Below are 26,261 nucleotides of genomic sequence, written 5' to 3'. Positions count from 1 at the left end.
GGTTAAGTTTGAGATGATGGGAAGAGAACTACAAGTGAAACTAATCAGCTAGTAGTCAAATCTATTCCCAAACCTCATGAACAGTTAAGTCCACGCTGAACTTACATTAATTAAACATATGCAAAGCCTTGCTATTTCAACAATTCTTAAGGCTTCTGCCTTGAAATGACAGTGTATGAATGAACAGCAGGAAGACGACTCAATATTGAATTACTGCCACCAAACTCAGAGGAAAGAACCCTTCTGAATCATTCAGTGGGTATTTCCAGTGGGAAAGATCATGGCACCTGATGTTTTGATGACATATATGCTAGGAAACAGCAGGTTGCTCAGACTTCAGGATAAATGTGATTAACCAAGGACACTGCTTACAAGAATTGAGCTATAGTGCACTTCTGGCGGGGCAAGGTTTGCAAAGCAATACATTCAGAACTGTACACTGGCTGAGGCAATATTTCTGAATTATTCTCAGGAAAATACCCACTAATCAGCTGTAACTCTCCATCTCAAGCAATAAAATAACAACTGAGGCATTTCATTTCTTTCTAGAGTCTGCCGTGACACAGGAGCAGACTGAAGGGTCTGAGTGGTCTATCTTCTCTTTGCATGAATTAGGTATAGAAGGTAAGGGTCAAGGAAGTGTCCTCTCCCTCTGGCATATTAAATGTGCATAACAGATTCTCAAGAGCAGGACCAGGCATTCCAGGGATAATTTTAGAAGTGCATACATGGGCACGTTTAAGATTTAAGTGACCAGGATACACAGAACTCATAGAATCCTTAATACAAGGAAACAAAAAAGAATGTTCTTAAGTAGAAATAAAAAGGCAGCCAAACATGATGCAAAATGGTAAAGGATGAGAAACCTATGCAAGAAATGAAAGCAAGTAAGTTGTATTTTAAAAATATGAAATGGGAAGAGGGTGTTGTATTTTATTCTAATGGTTTTATCATTTTAATGTTTTAAATATATTCAAGTTAATTTGTTTACTTTTTAAGGAAAAAGTTTTAGATCTTTATAAAAAAGCCCCATAATTTGTACAAATGTATATTAAATGTTAAAGTGATGTTTAGAGCCTCACAGTTTCAAATGATTGTTTGAGCAAGTGCCTTGCAAAGGGAAAATAAAAATACTTCAAAAACATAAAATTTAATTGGTAAAAGAAATAAGTCAAACAGCTGCCTTTTCTTTTTTTACCTTTTTTTTTATGAGACAGAATCTCACTCTGTCACCCATGCTTGAGTGCAGTGGCATGATTATAGCTCACTGTGACCTTGAACTCCTGGGCTCTGGCAATCCTCTCACCCCAGCCTACAGGTGATGTCGCCATGCCTGGCTAATTCTTTAAAAACTTTATTGTAGGCCGGGTGCGGTGGCTCAAGCCTGTAATCCCAGCACTTTGGGAGGCCGAGGTGGGTGGATCACGAGGTCAACAGATTGAGACCATCCTGGTCAACATGGTGAAACCCCGTCTCTACTAATAATACAAAAAATTAGCTGGGCATGGTGGCGCGTGCCTGTAATCCCAGCTACTCGGGAGGCTGAGGCAGGAGAATTGCCTGAACCCAGGAGGCGGAGGTTGCAGTGAGCCGAGATCGCACCATTGCACTCCAGCCTGGGTAACAAGAGCAAAACTCTGTCTCAAAAAAAAAACAAACAAAAAAAACCAAAACTTTATTGTAGAAACGGTGTCTTACTATGTTACCCAGCCTGGTCTTGAACTTCTGGTCTCAATCAATCCCCCTCCTTGGTTTAAGACCTTGGTTGTAAACATAGAGATTGCTTGATAACTATTTCATTTTCTCCAGCTGTTATCTTAAAATTAATTTGTCAATAATAATAACTCTTTAGTATTGCCTTACTGAATGACCAATTTTTGGAGACAGAGTCAGGAGAGGGTTTAAGGTTTAAGACCAAGGAGGGGGATTGATTTAAAAATGTTTTAAATCAAAAACATTGATTTAAAAATGTTTCTTCAAATAAACCAATAGTGTACAAAGGCATTTTGTATGAAAAAAGTCTAAATATTAATTATAGTTTAACATCAATTTTTCTTATATTTCTTACTTTAAGAAACTGGCCTTTAGGACTGTGTACTAAAACAATGTGAAGTTAATAAATACCTGCATTTATCTGAAGACTATTAAAAGGAAAAAATGAGGTATAACCTGCTTGTGATTTAAAAAAAAAATCACTAATGAATATAAAGATTTTAGATAAAAATGTCCAAAACTTATATTTTACATATTTCACTGGTTTATACAATATTCTACTAAAAGACTAGTTATCCCTCTCCTGACTCTGTCTCCAAAAATTGGTCGTTCAGTAAGGCAATACTAAAGAGTTATTATTATTGACAAATTAATTTTAAGATAACAGCTGGAGAAAATGAAATAGTTATCAAGCAATCTCTATGTTTACAATCTTCCCATACGTTCTTATTCTTGAGTTTTCTCCAAAATCCAGAAAAAGGATCAACATAACTATAATTGTATCAATAGAGTCATTACTTTATATTTCTTACTATGATTTATGTTTCTATTTTTAAAAATCATTATTTAAAATTTTAAGTAAATGTATAACTTGATATAACAATATATAGCATTATCTATTAAAGTTGGTAAGAATTTCTAATTATGTGACTAGCCAAAAAACCCCCCAAAAGCAAAAATCAGGCACACGCGCGCGCGCGCACACACACACACACACACACACACACATAAACACACACTCAAATTAGCATGATTGCTTCTCTACATCTGGTGTATCTTCTTGAGTGTCAGCAGAACTCCTGGGCTTCTCTCTACATCAGTCCCAAGAATAGCAGAGTGCCTATGTAGCTGGTAAATATGGAAATAATGAATGAAGCCCTCTTATTTCCCCATCACTCTGTGTTCATTTGGAAGCAAGTCTGCCCAGGGAGTGCATTTTTTTCCCGCTCCTGCAAAGGCAGTGTTCTTAACACTGCCACGATTGGGAGGATAAGGCTGCCTCTGTATGCAGGTCAGTTTGAATCAGGAAACCTACCTGGCACTTGTGCTAGTTGGCATGTTTTACCTTTATCAATAATTAAGGTGATATTTTTAGTCACTCTTTGAAATTATTTCTTAATGTGTTAAGAATACAGATGGGGGCCAGGCACAGTGGCTAACATCTGTAATCCCAGCACTTTGGGAGGCTGAGGTAGGCAGACTGCTTTAGCCCCCAGGTCTGAGACCACCCTTGGTAATAAGCCAAAACCCCATCTCTATAAAAAATACAAAATTAGCTGGGCGTGGTGGTATGCATTTGTAGTCCCAGCTACTTGGGAGACTGAGTTGGGAGGACTGATTGAGCCCAGGAGGTGGAGGCTGCAGTGAGCTGTGACCACACCACTGTACTCCAGCCTGAGCAACAGAATGAGACTCTATCTCTTAAAAAAAAAAAAATCCAGGTAGGTAAAGACACGTATAATTTCTGGGCTCCTTCGCAGACTCTAGTAAGCAATTGCAGGTGACAAGACTGACTGAATCTCTTATGAGTGTCTTTAAAGTTTGAACTACTTCAGAGTTCCATCCATTTCATAAAACATATTGATAGGGCAGTTTACCTCTGACACAAAATGTCACTTCCAAAAAGAACTGTCCCTTAAAACATTAACAGTCTCAAAATAGAATGAATTTATAAAGTTTTATTATACACGAGGTCAGTGTACAAAAAACGAAAACAGAAGAAAAATTATTAAAGTAACTCAAAATAACGTAATTGCCTTACACATCACATGTGATATTCAAAGGTCTAAAGGACAGTTGCCACGTTATATTTTACTATTCATCTAGTGTTTTACTATTAGTGGTCATTTAATACTGCAATTTTGGACTTACTTTGTTAACAGATAAACAATACTAAACAGAGTAATTCCAGGCTAATCAAATTACAGGAGAAGAGTGGCTTGAGTAAGAGATTTAAAATTATTTACATTATATAGTAATATGACAACTCAATGAAAAGTATAAGGATTTTAATGACTTTTTAAAACAACCCCCTTTAAGTTCTCACCACTAGGTGGTCTACAATAACAATATAGTGCTTATTAAAAATAATGTTACAAACAGATCATATTTTGGTCTGTTATCCTGTGAGGGCAGGATGTATTCAAAGCAAGTCTAGAACATCCTGACAGAAATCAAGGATGGTCACAGAAGTTCTAAGGTGGTGTTAAGAAGACACAAATACCAACTTAGAAGAAGCTCCTTCTAGAAAACTGACAAAATCATGTTAGGTTGATCAGATTCAATGAGTTAAAACAAATTGCCTATAAAAAAATACCTAGAGTTCCACAATGATATTCAAAAGGAAAAATAATCAACAAATCATAGTCATTATTTTTGGGGGGATTCAGAAAAAAACTGTTAAGATGTTACTGTGTGTGTATCCCCAAGACTGGCAAATGTATCCATACACAAAAGATTAATGCCAACAACAAAAAGTATTCTCCTCACACAAATCATTAATGAATTGGCTAATGAGACTCTCTGGCTTTTGGGGCTCTCCTTAAACCACCAGCTTAAAAAAAATTCCTGTATTACACAACATTCTATTAAATAATTACAAAAGATGAATAGTTTGCCATGACATTCCATCACAAGTATAAAAAGTCCTCCTAAATAAGAAAGATGGCCATACCATAATCTTAGGTCCATGAAAAATAAAAAAAACCTTAAGTGCAAAACTAAGTCAGTTATTACCTTTAAAATGGATTTCGGTAATGTTGAACTCTGCATTTTGATTTTCTGGTTTTAGCAGTTGCTCCTGGTTGCTGCCTTGACTACTATCCTTGCTCTTTCAGTCAGTAAAAAAACTGGAAAAAAGACCTTTCTAAGAACAGAGGACAAAGACTCACCTATTAGGCCTGCCTTTAACTTTAACCTAGAAAGCCAAGGTAAGAGGTCTTGTCACTCTGGTCCAAACAGTATTGCTTCTCCTGTCAGTACTATTTCCTCTGACCTATCTTGTCATGAAAAGCAGTGCATTGATGGTGTTTCCTCTTCAGGTAGGAAAAGAATTTAATGTTTTATACTGCTGGATCTCTGGCCACAAGCCTAAGAACACTTGGAGGCATAAGAAATTGTAAAGTACAAATTAAATAAATTATTCTAATTCTGTTGAAGTAATGTATATTTATATGGAATTATTATTTTGTTAAAATGTCACTTCAGTAGTTGAAAACACCGCTTCAGAAATACGTTATAAAAAATGCCTTAAAGACGAATTGTACCATATATGTTATAAAGATTAAATTTAACAAAGGGCTTGGAAAAAAACACATTAAAATCAGAAACAAGGGTATTAACGGAACATTTACAATTTTAAGTGTAAAGCAGTACTGAAGTAATAAAGGAGAAAAAATGTAGAATTCTGTATTCCCAAGTCTCGTTCTAGTTAAACATATGTTAGAAATACAGTTATAAGTGAGTATATTTTAGTACATGCGAGAAAGAGAGAGAGAGAGAGAGAGAGAGAGAGGAGAGAAAGAAAAACTTGGTACCTTTCTGAGAAATGTAGCTGCTTAACTTCAACGTGTACATACTGTTCAGATCAGAGGTTATCATCCTTGGCACTATTAATGTTTTGAGCTGGGTAATTCTTTGTTGTGTTTTGAGCTGGGTAATTCTGTCTTGTCCATGGTAGGATATTTAACACCATCCCTGGTCTCTACCCACTAAATGTCAATAGCAACCCCCTTCCTCCTGTTGTGTCTGGTAAAAATGTCTCCAAACATCCCCTAGGTACCAAAATCGTATGCAAATGAGAGCCACTGGCTTACAATACACAACCTTAAATTTCTGTAAACATATAATTTTCTAAAAATCCGTACTTTTAAAACAATTGTAATATATAAAATCTATCCATTTTATCTTTGGCACGAGTGCATTATTCTTTACACAAACATTCTTCCCAGAAATTGTTTAACTATCTACCAGTAGAAGAGACTTAAGCAGATTAAAGTAAAATAGTGCAAAGCCTGGTCCTTTTAACAAACCCAAATTATTTCTCTTACCACCGTCCCTACCTGGAACCTAGTACACTCTGGCTTTTATCCTCTACCAATCTACTGAACCTCTCTGAGTGCTACCAGAACTACTTTTCAGTCACCATCCTTCTTTGTAAATACATTACTAATCATATAGTCTTCATATAATTTTTCAATGATTTTAACTTATTGTTTTATTTCTCTTCCCATATCATTTAAACATTTTAACCACTCAATAATAAAAATTGGATAGAAAAAAATAAAATTTTATCTAATTTATCTCTATATAAAAGCAAGATGTCTTTAAATGTAGGATGTAACAAGGAAAGATTTTAAATAAAGATACTGTGGGCCGGGCACAGTGGCTCAAGCCTGTAATCCCAGCACTTTGGGAGGCCGAGGCGGGTGGATCATGAGGTCAAGAGCTCGAGACCATCTTGGTCAACATGGTGAGACGCCGTCTCTACTAAAAATACAAAAAATTAGCTGGGCGCAGTGGCGTGTGCCTGTAATCCTAGCTGCTCGGGAGGCTGAGGCAGGAGAATTGCCTGAACCAGGAGGCGGAGGTTGCGGTGAGCCGAGATTGTGCCATTGCACTCCAGCCTGGGTCACAAGAGCGAAACTCCGTCTCAAAATAAATAAATAAATAAATAAAGATACTGTGGTGCTAGTAAAGATTCAGAAAAAGGTTAGAAAACAAGTGAATCTTGAAACACTGAAAAAAATCCAGAATTTTCAGAGTGGTAGAAAGCAGCCTGAACATAAATACAAGCTACATGTAAATCAAGACTAAAAGTCTTCTGATGGATTTAGAAGACTGAGTGACACACAGGGGTGAGATCCTTGCTGCTTTATGAGAATAGAGATTATTACACCTTAATATTTTAAGAATAAAATCATGAAATGCAATCATATTCCTCTTGATGTCACAGAAAAATGAGTTGGACTAACCATAGCAAAATACAGGAAGAACCATTCTTAAACCATTTTGCTCCATCAAAAGAAAATGTTACTGTAGCTATACTAATGCTTACAATTTATATAAATTAAAAGATAACATCCAAAACTCCTCTGTGTCTTTTATAACTTACTTTAAACAAGGTACATTATCACGAAGCCCATCAGATGAACTGCTACTGGTAGACGGATGAGACTGAGGAGGAATGGGCTGCGGGTTGGACCCTCCCCCGGGTGTTGGCAAAGGTGGTGCCTGTTCACCCTCTGGAGTCTCCACATCATTTATTTCATATAATAATCGAACTTCCAGCATCTGTTGTAAAAGTAAGGTAGTGTACTTATTCCTAATAATTACTGATCATTTTATTACAATTTATACACACATATACAAACACAGAAACTTCAGTGGCAAGAAGATTTTTAAAAGTAAAAATTTAGCAAGATTTCATAAAGTAAGAATTTAGCAAGAAAATATTCTTTTTTTTTTTTTTTTGAGATGGAGTTTCGCTCTTGTTACCCAGGCTGGAGTGCAATGGCACAATCTTGGCTCACCGCAACCTCAGCCTCCTGGGTTCAGGCAATTCTCCTGCCTCAGCCTCCTGAGTAGCTGGGATTACAGGCACGCGCCACTGCGCCCAGCTAATTTTTTTTGTGTTTTTAGTAGAGACGGGGTTTCACCATGTTGACCAGGATGGTCTCAATCTCTTGACCTCGTGATCCACCTGCCTCGGCCTCCCAAAGTGCTGGAATTAGAGGCATGAGCCACCACGTCCGGCCCAAGAAAATATTCTTGACTCAGGGAATACACACACAAATGTGCATTATGATTTTAGAACTTAGGGTACTCATGTTAATGTCAAATTAGAGTATACTCACATTCATATCAGCTTTCCTTAAAGGAAATACACACTATACTTAAGGATTTAAATAATCAGTAAAAATATTTGCAAAAAAATGCTATTTTTTACAAAAGAGAGATAATAATGTAAATACTAAGGTATTTTCAAAAATTCTGTAAAAAACTGACTGCAAAAGCTCTTCTAAATCACCCACAAATTGAAAAGTGTCAGACATTTGACCATGAAAATAGCTAAGATTTTATTACCGGAATGACTTCTGTGACTACTTCCTGCTTGCTGAATCTATAAATAATGACATGAGCTGAAACTCCAGCTATGCACAGCATTCTACTTTCTGGACACCAGGAGATGATCTGAATGGCATATGGATCTTCATCTACAATGTCTGTGTTTGGCCTTTCATCTTTGTTTCTTGACTTTTCAAATACTTTAGATGTCTTTAGTTTATATAATACTTGCAGGGTTACTAGAAAAAAGATAACATATGTTCTAATATAAAAAGATCAAAATATAAGGTAACGTTTAATCACTCATATTACATATGGAAAATGGTCCATATTTATACCATATTTTCATTTCTCAATCTACATTAGTCTATTATACATTTAGATAATATATTCTTTGTACTCATTGACCAAACAAGGGTGTGCTCATTGTATTCATGAAGAAAGACCCATTATCACAATGAATTTTGGATAACCTTAAAAAAAAAGGGTAATACAAACATTTTGGAAAAACGATGTGTAAATACATGAAAATAATAAACAACACAGTTTGCTTCCTAAAATGATTTTCTACCTATGTTCTCTGGAAAAGATACAGTACCAATGTAATTGAACATCCCTACATGAGGAAACACAACAGATCCTGAGTTAACTGGATTCCCACTGAATGCCTGCCATATGTATTTTGCAAACATTCATCATTAAAGGCATTATTTCCTTTTTTGCCACTATGTAACCACCAGATTTATTTCACAAAGACAACGTGAACCTTGGTGATACAAGTTTAGACTCAGGTATTAAAATTATTCTACAAATTTTTGTTGATTTGGAACGCCTTCCCACGTCTAACTCTGACTTAGGAAGAGAAGGTTTAAAGAAATTTTGAAAAAAAAAATTTGAAAACTCGTGTTGCCAATTATTCTTTTTTTGGGGGGGCATCAAAGTCTCAGTTTGTCACCCAGGCTGGAATTCAGTGGCACGATTTTGGCTCCTTGCAATCTTCACTGCCCAGGTTCAAGCAATTCTTCTGCCTCAGCGTCTGGAGTAGTTGGGATTACAGGCATGCACCAGCACGCCTCGCTAATTTTTGTATTTTTATTAGAGATGGGGTTTCACCATATTGGCCAGGATGGTCTTGAACTCCTGACCTCATGATCCACCCACCTTGGCCTCCCAAAGTGCTGGGATTACAGGCATGAGCCACTGCACCCGGTCCACCAATTATTCTTGATTTACTAATATTAATGCTCTCTTTATTAAAAATTCTAAATTCATGTACTTAATAAATCAAACATTAAATTTATAACCTCTAAATTTCAAATTAAATACTGGTAAAGCAATTATAAACAGGATATATAAAAGCAGTGATTGGGTAACACATAACAGATAATGAATATTAAAAATACTTACTTGCAGAAGCATCCCAAAACTTAAGTGACCCATCAGCATGCCTATGAAAAGCAAGGTTGAGAGTGTGATGAACCAAATTACAGTTTTTTCTCCTTTAAATGGATATGGCTATTAAAAAGTCACCAAAATGAGTAAAAAGGTAAAAAAAAAAATCAGAGTAAACTGGCAGGTTCTTAAGAATAATTTATTTCTTATTATATTACGACATAAGGGAAAGCTCTATCTGCCTAATAAGTTAACATGTATACAGTCTTACTTAATTATATTTAGCTATTATAAATTAATTGGTGAAGACAAGCTTTTACTTACCCTGTAATAATTATTTCTGGGTAACTTTGAGCACCCAAGCCCCAATTACCTCCGTTGATGGGCCATTCCTATAAAAAAAAAGATCATTGCATAAAGCAGCTTGCAAGTGTACTACGTACCTTCATATGTGTGTGTATAAATAAGCCAGTGAAAAACATATTTTGCTTGCAAAAATAATTATTAATATATTTTCTATAGAAATGGTATCAATGTTATCAAATACTCCAAGGTGATATAGAATAAATAAAAAAATGTAACATTAAATATTGAAACTCATGTTCAATACCTTTTTGCTGTAACCTTGACGTTTCTGTCTAGCTCCAACAGAATAAAGTGCGGGAATAAGGTCCACAGGACAATCAGCAAAATATTCGCAACATGTAACAGGGGACTCATGTATACTCAAAGGGTAGGGATTTTCAAATATAGGATATCTTTAACAACAGGAAGAAGAAAAGTATTTATTAATTTAATGAATTATTCCATAAGATTAATACAAAAATAAAAGCTTTAAAAAACTTACATTCTATCATAGAGATTAAATTAATGTTTGTAAATATATTTAATAATTGAAGTCTTCTATAATAAAAGATGCTCAATTAGAATAGTAAACACAAAGGCTCTAGTTTCAACTCCATACCATATACCATACAATACACTAAGTGCTTTAAGTATATCGATCTCATTTACTTCTTACACCAGACTCAGGATGTAGGCATTTCACTGAAGAACAAAGGTTTACAGAGAACAACTTGTCAAAGGCATGCCTGCTGGCAGATGGAATAACAGGTACCTCATCCTTACATCAGCAGAGCTAATAAACTTTCATTTCTTTTCCTCTCCATAAATATGATACCTAGTCCAATATTTAATTCAGAATATTCTCTTGTTTTGGTAATAATCTATAATAACGTTATACCTTAAATTTTTTTCACATATGAAGTTATTTTATTAAATAAAGCGACAAAATGCTTTTAAAAATCATGAAATTAAAGTAGAATCCTATTTAAATACTGAATGATATTTCTTTTTTCATTTAAAGTCCTTAGAATGAAAATAGTCTAGAAAACCAGAAACTGGCTAAAAAATTTAAATAGTGCAAAGTGGCTAATTTGCAAAAATCAGTCTACTACTCACAATTTTTTTAAAACAGAAGAGAGAATTTGCCAAAAAGTCCTTTATAAACTGCAAAATGAACCCAACTATCACCACTCCCACCTCCAGGACAAAACACAAACAACATGCATTAATAAAATGAGGAAATGGCAAGCAACATTCTTCTCTTTACATTATAGAGCATTTCCTTAGCTCAGTGAGTCTGTTATTACCATACATTTAACTGATACTTTTGCTAAATAAAATGCCTAGTCACAGGTTACTTGCATAGTATTTTCTTTGACTTAAATGTATCTCAGTACAGACCACATGCGAAAAGTCTCAATTATTTGAAAAACTTGCCTAAGGGGAAAAAAATAAAAGAAAATCATATTAAGAATAACTTATTCTAGGACTATTATATAGAAATAATATTTTCAAGAGATCTTGTTATTTTACAAAGGAAAAAAAAAACCCTCACAATTGATTAGTACAAGTAGCAAGTGCTAAGCTGAAGTAAATGCAAGATTTGCTAAACATCAGGTATGTCGTAATACTGTTCATCTACTTCAGGGTCTCCCAACCTCAGTACTATTCACATTTTGCACCAGATAATGTTTTACTGTGGAGCACTGTCCAATGCATTGTGGATGTTTTACATCATCATCTGTCTTCTACCCACTACATGCCAGTAGCAACACCCTCAAACACACTGAAAAGGTTTCCTCGGACATCACCATATATTCCCTGGACAGGAGGAGCGCAGGGGCGGGGGCGGGGGATGCAAAAATCACCCTTGATTGAGAAACACTGAAATACTGAATGGGTAAACTCAATTAAAAAACATACTTAATGATATTTCTCCGAAGATAAAAATAAGTAATGCAATGTGATTCCATTCAAATAATTTATAAGTAAACATTATCATCTACGATCCAAAAAGCAGAATATGGCAAATACCATGAAAAGTTATAAAGAAGCTATAGTGGCAAGTTACAGATCAGATATAATATATCTGGTAAACAGAGGATAGCAAAAGACATAAAAAAGATAAGAAGCTTGACTTTGAAAGTTATGTAGATTTTTAACAGCTGTGAAACAACTAGAGTGTTTCAGGTATTGGGAATTACATAGGAGAAGAAATGGAAGTAAAATGTCTGTTGAACACATAGTTCTGTCTTCCTAGGGAATAAGACACTTGTGAGAAGACAGTGAGAGAACAGGTTGGAAAGAAACCCTGAATTCCTACTGTTTGGAGTGGCAGCTGTTTTTAAATCAAAAAACAATATTGAACCACGGTATAAAGAGGACAGTACAAGATTGGAGCTGTGTGTAAAATGAATCTGGCAGTGGAATGCATAAACATTGCAACAGAGAGTGAGTGGAGGCAGAAAGACTAAAATAGCTTATTTTGGAGGTAAATAGCGATGGGATTAATTTTTGACATGCTGATTTTGTGTGGACCCAGGATATCTAAGTGTCAGCCTGAATCACATGAAATTTCAGAAATAAAACAAATTTTTACCTAAAAATGAAAATGTTATGAGATTCAACATAATAGAGAAATTTGACAAGTAAGTAGATATGTGAGTCTGGAGCTCTCAAAAGAGGTCAAGGTTATAAAAATAAATGTAGAGTTTTCATAGAAATGAAATAGCTAATGCTATGATAAAAGGGATCTTTAATCAACCACATACTCATTGAATCACTCACCAAATTTTATTTCTTACCCATTTTGTGCAAGGTCTATAAGTACTAAATCCTTTTCTAGAAGAACAACCACAGCATATGGTTCTTGAAAATCTGGAATTTGACAACAATGCATGAATGATTGCTCTAAAGTTGCAAATACAAGTGGGCAGCAAATTAGATAAATGTTTTTTGCTTGATTTTATTTTATTTCATTCTCTTCCATATTTAACATTCTGATCCTATGATACTTCATGCATGTTAAGGACAGTAAGTTATATGAAATATATTTAATAATCCTCTCAAAATTATTTTACTATCGTAAAAATGAGTAAGACAGAAATTTCTATGGTATTGCAAATTTCAAAGCTGGACATAACAAAACTAAAATTTAAATCTGAATAATACACATAACAACAATTATAATTATTTAATCTCATAGGAACCAAAAAGAGTTCCAGTTCTACTATAACACAATAATTTCTTGGATGTTTCATATGTGACTGTGAACTATAAAATACGCTATATCATTACACTTCAATGAATTTCAATTGAAGTAAAAAAAAGGTTCAGATTCAAATTCTTCTTGAATTATATAAGCTAGCTGTGGTGGTTAATTTTATGTGTCAACTTGTCTATGATATAAGTGGCCCCAGCTGTTTGGTCAAATACCAGTCTAGACATTTGCTGTGAAAATAAAAAAATATATATGTATGTATGTATGCATTAGATGTGATTAACATTTAAATCAGTAGATTCTGAGGCAAGCAGATTACCCTCTGAATAAATGGGCCTCATCCAATCAGATTAACGTCTTAAAAACACAAACTGAGGTTTCCTAAAAAAAGACAATTTTGCCTCAAGATTGCAACACAGAAGCCATGTCTGAAATTTCAATCTATAGATTTCAGACTCAAGACTGCAACACAAATGCTTTCCTGAATTTCCATCCTGCTGTCGCTGTCCTGCCCTATAGGTTTCAGACTTCCAGTCCTGCAGTACTGTAAGCCAATTCCTTAAAATCAATCAACCAGTCTCACTCTTCTGTAAGTTCTGCTTCTATGGAGAATAGTCACTAACGCATTACTATCTTAACAGAATTTTAAAATGTGCAGCATCTCTTCTGCAGAATAGTTAGCATAACAGGATAAGTAGTTTTACTTAAACAACATAGGTCTTTCTTTTTTTTTTTTTTTTAACTATCAGCTATCCATAGAGAATGAGCTCTAAGGTTGCAAAGCTTACCATTTGGGTATGGTGTTTCACATAGCGTTAGAAAATCAACAATTGAATAGTCCATTTCTAGCACAGCAGTGCTTTTCCCATGCATCACTGTTAAGCAAGGTCTTCTTCCTACAGTATCATATGACAAACCTCCTGATAAAATAATAAAAGGCTCCCTGGAAATAAAATACATGTTGAGATTATTAATAGCATAGTAAATTTTTTTGCTACATTGTAATTTTTTAATTTAGTGAAATAACATAATCTTAAATTCTAACATTTTTACACATCATATAATTTAATTCTCATGTGGAATTTTTACTTGGATTAGGTAAGACCCAAGTGAATTATTGAAAATTCATCTACAATAAAAATAAACACTGCCTACATTTGACTTTCATACCACCCTTTGATCCCTAAAACTTTTTATCTCTTAAATAGAATTTTCATAAAATTCTCTCTGGGTTTCTGCTGAATAAAGTCTCTTGAATGTATTGCTTTGACTTCCAATCCTAACCAGGCCTTCTCAACAGAAGTTCCCACAGAGAATCTTAATGCCTTGAGGGCATTGTATATAACGAATTAAGTTCTCAAGGGTGCATCAAGAATTGTACTCAATACAAATCACTGTGGAAAGAACTGTAAGAGACCCTCAAATCATTTCCTGTATGCCTTAATTTCTTCTAGAACCTTGGCTGACACACTCTCAAACCATAGCTCCCATACATACATATATCAGTTGCCAGCCCGATAATTCTAATTAGCCTTATAATTCTGTTATATCTAATTTTCCCACTCTCCCTATTAGTCATTATTAAATCTAAATTATTTAACTAGACCCATTTTTTAAACTATTAATATATGCTTTTTTTCATATATTATAGTCTGGGTATATTTCCATGCATTTGACTTTTCTTTCCATTTACTGGTAGTGAAGTTATTTATGATAAATTATACAGATGATTTAAATTTTATGTATATTATTTCTTAAATATCTCCATTTATGATTTCTTAGTTTTTAAATGCTTAATCTAAGGCCAGTGTATCTATCTTCCTCCTCACTCATTATTCATAATGTTACTTCCTTCTTTTCCATTTATTGAATTTTTAGTCTTCACATCTTCTACAAGCCATATGTAATAATATCTAATGGTTAAAGTGCCAGTTCTGGAACTAAACCACCTGCATTTAAATCTTAGCTCTGGCTTAATTTCTGTATAATTTTTGGCAAGTTGCTTCCCTCTAAGTCCCTAGCTTCTATGTGTATAAAATGAATATACAGTGATAAGTATCTAATCTCAGGCAATTTTTAAACTGGACAGTGCCTGGCTCATAGTAAGAGTTACCTATTACTATGATATCATCAAATTGTAATTTTCATCCATTATGAAAATTTCCCTTCAGGGTGTGTGAGAAACAAAACCCATTAAAACCACTAAATTATACTTATTTTTATCTAAAACAAGAGTACATCAACTTCATGTAAATTTAATTGGACTGGTAATCATACTGGTATGTAATTCGTAAGTAAATATAAATATCAATGCAATACATGTATGTACTTGTGTATATAATACTTTTATAAAACTACACCCTTATGTATCCTTCTGTGCTTTATTTTTTCCACAGTAGTAATCACTACACAGATTTATTTTGCTTACCGTTTTTCTCATTAAAATGTACGCTTTATGAGGGCAGTGGTTTTGTGTGTTTTGTTCATTGCTGTATCCACAACAGTGCCTGGAACAGTACCTGCCACATAGTAGGTAGGAACTAATATTTTTTCAAAGGAATGAATGAATAGAAATGTGTATTGCACTAATCATTCACTACTGTCATTTATTTTTTTACCACTGATTGATTTGGGTAACGTTTATCTAGCTAAATTGCAGTTAGGGAGCTTAAAATGTTATTCTAAGTAGAATCATACCCATATATTCAGTGTTTCAACCTCTCAGCATACTGTGATTATTATGACTGTGCTCAGGAAAGTATATTTAATTTTCTTCCACTTTTTATCACATACAATGAATAAACATAATAATATATCTCCTCTCTTCTGTATCTTGAGATACAATATGCAACTGAATTAAAATAATCCAAGGACAGGGATGAAGGGACCTATGGGTAACTAATCCTTGTTAAATTTACAGATTTGGAGACTTGAGCCAAGTATTCTATATGTAATATTTCTAGAACAGCTGATAAGTATTCTTTTAAATATAACCAATTTTTTTAAAAACTGTATTAACGTCAGAACAATGAAGAGAGATTATAGCTGTACGTTACAGAATAAAATGTCCAAAAAGCACCCAAGAAGATCAAACTGTGTAGGTGACCAGTTTATACAATCTTGACACTATGGTAGCTACCTAGGTTTATCCTCAGAAAGCAAGTAGTAAGCTGCCTGTACTTATTTTCTAAACTTAAGAGAAAAAAAATATATACATATATTTACAAAAGAGAAAGAGTCCGAAAGAAATGCCAACTGACCTGTCACCAAGGTAATTTTTTCCATAATAATAAATGTTTGCCAAATCTACTTTACTTGTGCTATTTTATGTGCTGTCTCTTTAAAACTACCTGACTGCCAGACAAGAACCATTCAACCTGTGATACTTCACAGATCATATCTTTTTCCTTATAATGTCCCCACCTTGAAGCATAAATATTAATGATCGTTTTAAAAAAATCCATCATGAATACAATGATAAAATAAAGTTCAATATTTTAGCACTACACAGCAAAAATTATGAATTTTCAGTTTTTGTAGGCATTTGAAATTTTATGAAAAGTTCTAGGGATCTAAATTTTTTCTAGGTAACATGAATTACAGAGGTGAAGAATATTTTTCTTTTAAAAAATAAAAGGTAAGCTGTTTGATGTTATAAGAAGGTCTAGAGATAATAGTTTTTATTCTATTACTTTAATTAGAATCTTAGTAGTACCCCTTTTAATTATATTGAGTGTTAACCCAGACCCTTCTCATTTTGGAAGATAGCCAGGTTAGAAAGTTGTCAGTCTGGAAGCCTTATCGTTTGATTAGATTTTTTAACAAACTAGACCCTTGATGGAGTACACATGCTTTCTGCCAATGATCACCTTCCCAGGCCTGCCTTAACAATAGGTTCAGCTGAAGCTGTGTTTCCGTATGATGTTGTCTTCATTTCAATGTGCCACTTCTATCCAAAAAGTCACTTGTATAACTGATTTGCTAAACTCAGATCCATAATACTACCTTTTCCTTTGCTGAAATATTTTTGAGCACCTGTGTTTCAGGGAATAAAACAATGCTCCTATGTCTAGTCTAGCCAGACAATACACTATGACAGGTAATAATACTATGAAGATCAACACAAGGCTATGTGGCAGGCAGGGCCACAGGAGCAACATGAGATCGCATGGTGAGGACAGGCCCCAGAAGGGATGGCAGATGGGCTGGGACCTGAACAAAAAGGAGCCAGCCATTCAAAGAACTAGGTTTGTGGAAGAATGAGGTCCACTCTAGCCAGCAGGAACAGCCACTGCAAAGAACTGAAGTCAGAAAGGAGCTGGGTGTATCTGAGAACTAAAAGGCCAGTGAGGCGGCAGCACAGTGAGTAAGGCAGAACATGGTAATGGGAGAAAAGACTCCAAATCCTGCAGATGCATCCTGTTTACTCCATTAGGATCTCTAGAATCCGTCTCCTCCTTTTCATTTCCACAACTACTTTTGTACAATAGCATTCAGATGAGTTGTCCACTGAGAGATGTTCTTTCCCTCATTTTCCGTTTAGTCAGTTCCTGTTCCTCCTTCAAAACTCATTCTAATCATCATCATCTCCTCAGAGAAACCTTTCCCAGCCTGCCCACCCTGACAGTTGGAAGCCCCCTCCATGTTCCTAGATACCTTCTGCATACCTCTACTCAGCATTACCACACTTCACTGTCATTGTTTATCTGCTTTCCCTCTGCATGTTTTACCTCTGCAGCCCCCAAACCTTAGCTAGTTACCGCAAGGTGTTTGTCAGAGAAATATTTAAAATATCTCTAATCCTACAGCTGAGCTGATCACGGCCTCACCAGACTTAATGGTTTGGAAATGCTGTAGCATGGGGTCCAGCATTTCAGATGCTTCCCACACATGCCAAGATTTGGGGAACATACCTACAGCAGGGTGAAGTTTAATTGTTGTGCTATTGTGATAACTGTTTGCATAATTATTACCTGTATTATTCACTATCTCCATGTATTTTAAAAATTAGGATTTAAGCTCTAAATAGTCAATCTCATATCACACTGTCTACATTACTAATTGTCCTCATTACTGATTTTACCAAATGCTCAACAATTTTTTTTTAAAATGAAAATGTACAATTCCATTTTAGAGGGAACACCTAGTAACTATATATTTGGTAAACAGCATTATACCTTAGCTCTTGAGAGCTACCTGCTAACTAATACCTAAACTTTACCACTCTATTCCTAGTGCTTGGCAGAAAGTTCAAAGACATACATATTTACGGAATGAATAAATAATTACTGATTTAACAAGACCCCATATCATATTCCTAAAAGTCTTAACTCAAATTATAAACTAATTTGAATAGTCTAATTTCATACTTTCCTATTACGTATTATTTTTCATAGAAAATAAAAATTAAAAGTTTAGTTTTACAGATTACATGTCAATTAAAATAGGTGCATGTGCATAAATTGTTAGAGTAATAAACTTGTAAAGGACACTCAAAACTATTAATGCATTTTTTCCTACTAAGTTTTTTAAATTATCAAATTGAAATGAAATAATCCAAAACAACATTTTCAAAAATCTATCTCTTTAAAATAAGGGCTGAGAAGAAAACAGAAATAAAATTGAAAATATCAGAAGATGACTTTGAAGCACTTGCCTAAATACTTGTTGTCTTGAACACCGCTTTACGAACTGTGGTCAAAACTATTCAATATTTTTTTAATTTGTTGAAAAGCTATGCTTTTGTAAAACGAACAAACAAACACAAACTATGAATGTGCACGTAAATGTTGCAACAATGTCAAGTGGCATTCCAGTTTCTACGTTCACTCTTGATTTCTGTACTTATCTTGTCTCAGATCATTTAGCACAAAGGAACTCTTTAAAGCCATAATTTGAGCAACACTAAGCCTAGCACACAAGTTGAGACTTCTCATACTATTACTCGGCCTATTCTGTCACTGCGGCTTTGTGGGGGGAATGTGAGAATGTTACTGAGGATCTCAATGCAAACCTCATACCCCCTCACATTCTGGATTCAATATGAAACCACGTAACTTCAACTAGATACAATGGGAGTACAGGCATTGGGTAAATACGCCCCATTCCAAATGGGAGAAATTGGCCAAAATTAAGGGGCTACAGGCCCCATACAAGTCCGAAATTCAAATGGGCAATCATTGAACCTTAAATTTCTAAAATGATCTCCTTTGACTTTAAGTCTCATATCCAGGTCATGCTGATGCAAGAGGTGGGTTCCTGTGGTCTTGAGCAGCTCCATCCCTCTGGCTCTGCAGGGTACAGACCATTCTTGGCTGCTATGGGTCAGTGTTGAGAGTCTGCAGCTTTTCCAGGCGTATGGTGCAAGCTGTCAGTGGATCTACCATTCTGGGGTCTGGAGGATGGTGGCCCTCTTCTAACAACTCTACTAGGCAGTGGCCCAGTGGGGACTCTGTGTCAGGGCTCTGACTCCACATTTACCTTTCACACTACTCTAGAAGAGGTTCTCCATGAGGCCTCTACCCTTGAAGCAAACTTCTGCCTGGAAATACAGGCATTTCTATATACCCTCTGAAATCTAGGTGGAGGTTCCCAAACCTCAATTCTTGACTTTTGTGTACTTGCAGACCCACCACATGTAAGCCACCAAGGCCTGGGGTGTGCACCCTCTGAAGCAATGGCCTGAGCTCTATGTTGACCCCTTTTAGCCATGACTGGGACACAGGGCATCAAGTTCTAGGACTGCACAAAGCAGTAAGGCTTTGGGCCTGGCCCTCAAAACTATTTTTTTCCTCCTAGGCATCCAGCCTGTGATAGAAGGGACTGGCCCTGGAAGGATTTATCCCTTGGTCTTGGTGATTAACATTCAGCACCTTGTTACTTATGCAAATTTCTGTAGTAGGCTTAAATTTCTTCCTAGAAAATGTTTTTTTTTTCTAGTGCGTCATCAGACTGCAAAATTTTCAAACTTTATGCTCTGCTTCCTCTTGAACACTTTCCCGCTTAGAAATTTTTTCCACCAGATATACCAAATCATCTCTCTCAAGTTTAAAGTTCCACAGATCTCTTGGACAGGGGTAAAAAGCCACCAGTCTCTTTGCTAAAGCACAGTAAGACTCACCTTTGCTCCAGTACCCAACAAGTCCCTCAGCTCCATCTGAGACCACCTCAGCCTGGACATCATTGTCCATATCACTCTCAGCATTTTGGTCAAAGCCATTCAACAAATCTCTGGGAAGTTCAAAACTTTCCCACATTCTTCTCTCTTCTGAACCCTTCAAGTCTCCAGGAAGTTGCAAACTTTACCACATCTTTCTGTCTTCCTCTGAGCCCTTCAAACTGTTCTAGACTCTGTGTGTTACCCAGTTCCGTAGTCACTTCCACATTTTTGGATAGCTTTACAGCAGTGCCCCACTCCTGGTACCAATTTACTCATTAGTTCTTGTGCTGCTAATAAAGACATATCTGAAGCTGAGTAACTTATAACGAAAAGAGGTTTAATTGACTCACAGTTCAGCATGACTGGGGAAGCCTCAGAAAACTTACCATCATGGTGGAGGGAGAAGAAAACATGTCCTTCTTCGCATGGCAGAGAGTCTAGCGAAGGGGGAAGCCTCTTATAAAACCATCAGATCTCATGAGAACTTACTATCATGAGAACAGTATGCGAGAAACTGCCCCCATGATTCAATTACCTCCACTGGATACCTCCCTCTACACATGGGGAATATGGAAATTACAACTCAAGATGAGATTGAGTAAAGACACAGCAAAACCTTATCAGTATTAAACTGACAAAATAAAAGAAAAATTATCCTATACTGATAAAACTATGAAACTGGTGTATTTGATACTCACTTCTTTAAGGTATACACATATACTTTCAAAAAGCAATATGGCAATCTGTCAAGAGCCATAGAAAACCTCTTTCCTTCAAAATTTCACCACGGGAAATTCATTGTAATAAAATAACTCAACAAAATATTTTTACTACTATCTATGACATCAAAAAGGAAAGCATACTCGCTCCTATATTTTTATTTAATATGCAAAAAACATTATAAAATCAATAAAGAAAAATGTTCAACAAAAGAATAAATGCTTGAGTAAACTACACAGCTCTTAAACTATTAAATCATAAGCTGATTAAAAACTAGTAATGCTTTAGACATAACAGAAGAAAACATACCAAACAGACATTTTCTAAGAATATACATAGTAAAAATTTATATGTATTGGAATAAAAGTCTCAGAGAAATGAACAGATAAAAAAATTCTTGCTCCTGCTTCACTCCATCCTAAGCCAGCACACTCAACCTGTACTGCACTTTTTTTTTTTTTTTTTTTTTTAATTGGAGACAGAGTCTGACTCTATTGCCAGGCTGAAGTGTAGTGGCATGCTCTCGGCTCACTGCATACTCCACCTCCCTGGTTTGAGCAATTATCCTGCCTCAGCCTCTTGAGTAGCTGGGATTACAAGGCATACCACCACACCCAGCTAAGTTTTTGTATTTTTAATAGAGACGAGGTTTCACCCTGTTGGCCAGGATGGTTTAGATGTCCTGACCTCGTGATTCACCCATTTCGGTCTCCCAGAGTGCTGGAATTACTAGGGTGAGCCACCGTACCTGGCCCTATTGCACTTTTTAAACTTGTCATCTACTTCCTCAACTTCAATGTTCCACTTCAAGATCCAAAACCTTATCTGAAGATCTTTGCTTCTGGTGAAAAAATTTTTGTGAAAGAACTTATAATCATATGACAACCCCTTTAATATTTATGAAATCTATCTTCTTTTCCTATCTGTACTTTGGATTCACTCTGATATTATTCAAAATTATTGCCTATTTCTTTTCAGTCTCTGATTCAAGCCACATTTTCCTTCTCTGATATTATCATATGCTGATCTTCCCTACCTTAATTAAAAATGAAAACCTCTACCTTATTCCTCTTAATGACACATAATTGATACCTGTATCTCACCAGATACATGTTATACACCAGTATGCATTTTCCTTTGTAAATCCACCAATCTTTTCCTCCCTTCCCTCCCTCCCTCCCTCATTCCTTCCTTTCTTCCTTCTTTTTGAGACTTGCTCTGTTGCTGCAAGTCTCAAAAAAAAAAAAAGTGCAAAGTGCAATGGTGCTATGGAGCTATCTCGGCTCACTGCAACTTCTGCCTTCTGGGTTAGAGCAATTCTCCTGCCTCAGCCTCCTGAGTAACTGGGATTACAGGTGCATGTAATCCCATGCTTGGCTAATTTCTGTATTTTTACTTGAGACTGGGTTTCATCCTCCCGGCCAGGCTGCTCTCAAACTCCTGACCTCGTGATTCACTGACCTTGACCTCTCAAAGTGCTGGGATTACGGGCACAAGCCACCTTGCTTGGTCTTGTTTTTCTTTCTTTTAACGTCCCTACATCCTGGCTCATGTTTGAAATGATGCTAATAAGGTACTCTCACAAATTAATCCTTCCTACAATATATCTCCTTGCCTTCCTTCTATTATCATTCTCATCAATCTTTCTGTAGCCCCAAACTATCAAACCAAATGATCTCATATTATGCTGGCTTTCTTTTTGTATGTGTGTACCTGTTCCTAGGCCCACTTTTTATTTAGGTGTCTTTCAAGATAAAATACCAGTGTTGGGAGTTTTGACTCTTAAGGGTTCTCAGTTGGCAGAAAACTATATTGTAGGTGCTCCTTTTTCCTTTTTCTTATATTCAAGCAATATCACATCCATTTAGTAATTACTACTGGTCACAGTAGTAAGTAATAAGCCCTATTTCAAGGGCTTATTATATGTCAACTTTCTTTTTTTTTAGGTCTAATTGACACATAATGATTCTAGGCATCAAAAACAAGGATAATACCTTCTTCTTCTTTAATTTTTTTTGAAAGAAAGAAAGAAAAAACGAGAAAGGGGGAGAGAGAACAGGAGTCTTGCTCTATTGCCCGGGCTGGAGTGCAATCTAGAAATAGGTATTAAAAACGTCTTTTTTTTTTTTTCAGGGGGACGGGAGAATCACAAGGAATCAGGTGTTCAGAGGAATGTATTGAGTAGAGGTGAGGAACTAGGATGTTGAAAAGTAAAAAAAGGAGAGGAAGAAAGAGGAAGAAAAAGAGGGAGAGAGAACAGGAATATTGCTTCATTCTAAAAATGGGTATTAATAATGGCCAAGCAATATTTTGTGTATTTAAAATGGAGAACTCTATAAATATTTATTGAGTTTACTTGTTACGGATCTAAGTTGAAGTCCTAGATATCCTCATTAATTTTCTGTCTCATTGAGTCTAAATCTCGTTATGGGTCTTATGTATCTGGGTATTAAGATCTCTTTTGTTGCATTGATCCTTTTACCACTGTATCTTTGTTGCTTTGAAATCTATTTTATCACATGTGAGAATTGCAACTCTTGCTTTTTATTTATTTATTTTTGCTCTCCATTTGGTTGGTAAATTTTTCTCCAACCCTTTGTTTTGAGTCTTTGTGTATCTTTGGATATACCGTTAGGTTTTGGCTGTATCTTGTGATTGGGGGATTTAGTCGATTTAAATTTAGGGTTACTGCCATTTGATGTTAGCTGGCTATTTTATCCATTCATTGATGTAAATTCTTCTTTATGTTGATGCTCTTTTTTGGTATATTTTTAGAAAGGCTCATACTGGTTGTTCCTTTCTATGTATAATGCTTCTTTCAGAAGTTCTTGTAAAGCAGGCCTGGTGGTAATAAAATCTCTGAGTACTTGCTTGTTCATAAAAGATTTTATTTTTCCTTCAGTTGTGAAGCTTAGTTTGGCAGGATATGAGATTCTAGGCTGAAAGTTCTGTTCTTCAAGTATGTTGAAAATTGGCCCCCATTCTCTTCTGGCTTGTAGGGTTTCCGCTGAGAGATCTGCTGTAAGTCTAATAGGCTTCCCTTTATGGGTTACCTGGCCTTTCTCTCTGGCTGCCCTTAGTATTTTCTCCTTCGTTTCGATCCTGGTGAATCTAATGATTATGTGCCTTGGGGTTGCTCTTCTTGAGGAATATCTTTGTGGTGTTCTCTGTATTACCTGGGGTTGAATAGTGTCCTGCTTTGCTAGATTGGGAAAATTTTCCTGGATAATATCCTGAAAAGTATTTTCCAGCTTGGATTCATTCTCTCCATCACATTCAGGTACACCAATCAAACGTAGATTGGGTCTTTTCACATAGTCCCATATTTCTTAGAGACTTTGCTCATTCCTTTTCATCCTTTTTTCTCTATTCTTGTCTTGTCGTTTTATTTCATTAAGTTGGTCTTCAAGCAGAAGAAAGGATATCAGAGGTCGAAGACCAACTTAATGAAATGTCAACTTTCAAAGTTAAGAAAACCCTGTCAATGATATAAAAATGGATTTGTATAACAGTAGGTTTCATTATATATGTAATATCAGTTTAAATTCAACAGTGATGAATTAAAAAACAAATATAGGGAATAGCCTAAAAATAGAGGGGCAAGGATTTTAGCACTTGAAATTGATAGACGTCATGGATGAGCACAATCTTGGGCATATACTTACACAGCTACTAAAAGAGGTGTTCTAATGTCAAAAGACAGAGTTATCAATCTAGTAGACATAATTTTCTGGCAATATGAGATTGTAACACAAAGCTATAATAGTCACCTTTCTTGAGAATACAAAGTAGTGTGGTAATCTCACTATGTGAGCTGGCTTGATTGTTCCCTGTATTTGACCACTATATTGCAGGTAGAATTATTCACTAATTTATTATACAGTGTAGGGAGAAGACATCAGAATTGTGCTAAGCAAATACAGGTCAAAATGTTATCTTAAAAACAATACAGCAAATGGTAGTTTATCGTAGGTGTCAGTTCTGGGGATTAAGACTGGGAGAAAATATTCTAGTTTTGAGAGAATAAAGATACTATAGATAAATCTGGGGTGAGTTGTAGAATGACTATTTCTGAAGATAGTAACAAAATAAAAATCAACTAAGCTTAAAACTTTTTGACTGACATACTAAAAGTAACATGAAAAAGAGTAAGGTTAACTGATGAGGCACTTCAAACTGTAAAAGTGCATAGACTCAAAACCCATTAGATGAAATTACATACAAATATCTGTCAACTTTTTCTTAACAGATGGAAGACCAAGTGGCATGATCACAAAAGGATTATGGGAGTACAGCTATTGCTTCAACATACTGATTTCATTTCCCTCAGATATCTATCAAGTAACGAGATTGCTGGATCATATGGTAGTTTTATTTATAACTTTTTGAGGAACCTCCATATGATTTTCCATAATGGCTGTACTAATTTACATTCCACCAACTATATGTGTGAGTTCCCGTTTTTGCACATGCTAACACTTATTGTTTGTCTTCTTTGACAGCTGGCATTCTAACTGAAGGGAGGTTATATCTTATCATGGTATTATTTGTATTTCTCTGATGATTAGAGATGTTGAACATTTTTTCATATGCCTGGTTGGTCATTTGTGTTTCTTTTGAGGAATGTATATTAAAGGTTTTCTGTCCATTTTTTAATCAGATTTTATTTTGGCTATTGAACTGTGTTCCTTATATATTCTGTAATTAATCTTTAGCTAGATGTATAGTTCACAAATATTTTCTCCCATTCTGTAGACTGTATTTTTACTTTGTTGATTGTTTCCTTTGTGCTGAAGAATCTTTTTAATTTGATGTAATTCATTTGTCTATTTTGGCTTTTGTTGCCTGCACTTTTGAGGTCCTATCCAAAAAAATCCATGCCCATGTCATGAAGTATTTCCCATGTACTCTTCCAATAGTTTCATAGTTTCAGGTCTTACATTTAAGTTTTTAACAAATTTTTTAGCAGATTTTTGTGTATGATGAAAGACAGGGGTGTAGTTTCAGTCTTACACATGTGGATATCCTATTTTCCCAGCACCATTTATTGAAAAGAATGTCCTTCCCCTAATTTTTGTTATTCGTATCTTTGTTGGAAATCAGCTGGCTACAGATACAGAGATTAATTTCTGGGCTCTCTATTCTACTCCATTGGTCTATGTATCTCTTTTTATGCTAATACCATGCTGTTTTGATTACTATGGCTTTGTACTATATTTTGAAGTTGGTAGTGTAATGTCTTCTGCTCTGTGTTTTGTATTTACTTGTTTGGATAAATATTACTTTCACTATTTAAAATCTTTTATGGTTTCATATAAATTTTAGAATCCTTTTTTCTATTTTTGTGAACAATGTCATTGGTTTTAC

At 35.3% G+C, this 26,261-nt stretch overlaps 1 protein-coding gene across 13 annotated transcripts in view; it reads right to left on the bottom strand.

Annotated features, from left to right (window-relative positions):
- The window catches only part of STXBP5 (syntaxin binding protein 5), a 179,612-nt gene that overhangs the window by 62,837 nt on the left and 90,514 nt on the right, over nucleotides 1-26,261 (bottom strand). For all 13 annotated transcript variants that reach the window (XR_013534617.1, XR_013534616.1, XR_004742141.3 and 10 more), the window contains exons 10-16: nucleotides 13,804-13,958; nucleotides 12,600-12,672; nucleotides 10,061-10,208; nucleotides 9,775-9,842; nucleotides 9,466-9,506; nucleotides 8,077-8,297; nucleotides 7,106-7,284 (exon numbers count right to left, since the gene is read on the bottom strand). Coding sequence is in view for 8 of the 13 variants with exons in the window: in XM_078370267.1 (XP_078226393.1) it covers nucleotides 7,106-7,284; nucleotides 8,077-8,297; nucleotides 9,466-9,506; nucleotides 9,775-9,842; nucleotides 10,061-10,208; nucleotides 12,600-12,672; nucleotides 13,804-13,958 (885 nt within the window). In the remaining 5 variants the exon portion in view is untranslated. The remainder of the gene's footprint in view (nucleotides 1-7,105; nucleotides 7,285-8,076; nucleotides 8,298-9,465; nucleotides 9,507-9,774; nucleotides 9,843-10,060; nucleotides 10,209-12,599; nucleotides 12,673-13,803; nucleotides 13,959-26,261) is intronic.

The sequence above is a fragment of the Callithrix jacchus genome, chromosome 4 (genome assembly GCF_049354715.1).
Source record: "Callithrix jacchus isolate 240 chromosome 4, calJac240_pri, whole genome shotgun sequence".
Lineage (NCBI taxonomy): Eukaryota > Metazoa > Chordata > Mammalia > Primates > Cebidae > Callithrix > Callithrix jacchus.
The sequence above is the reverse complement of the archived record's forward strand: the minus strand, read 5'-3'. Positions and strand labels throughout refer to the sequence as shown.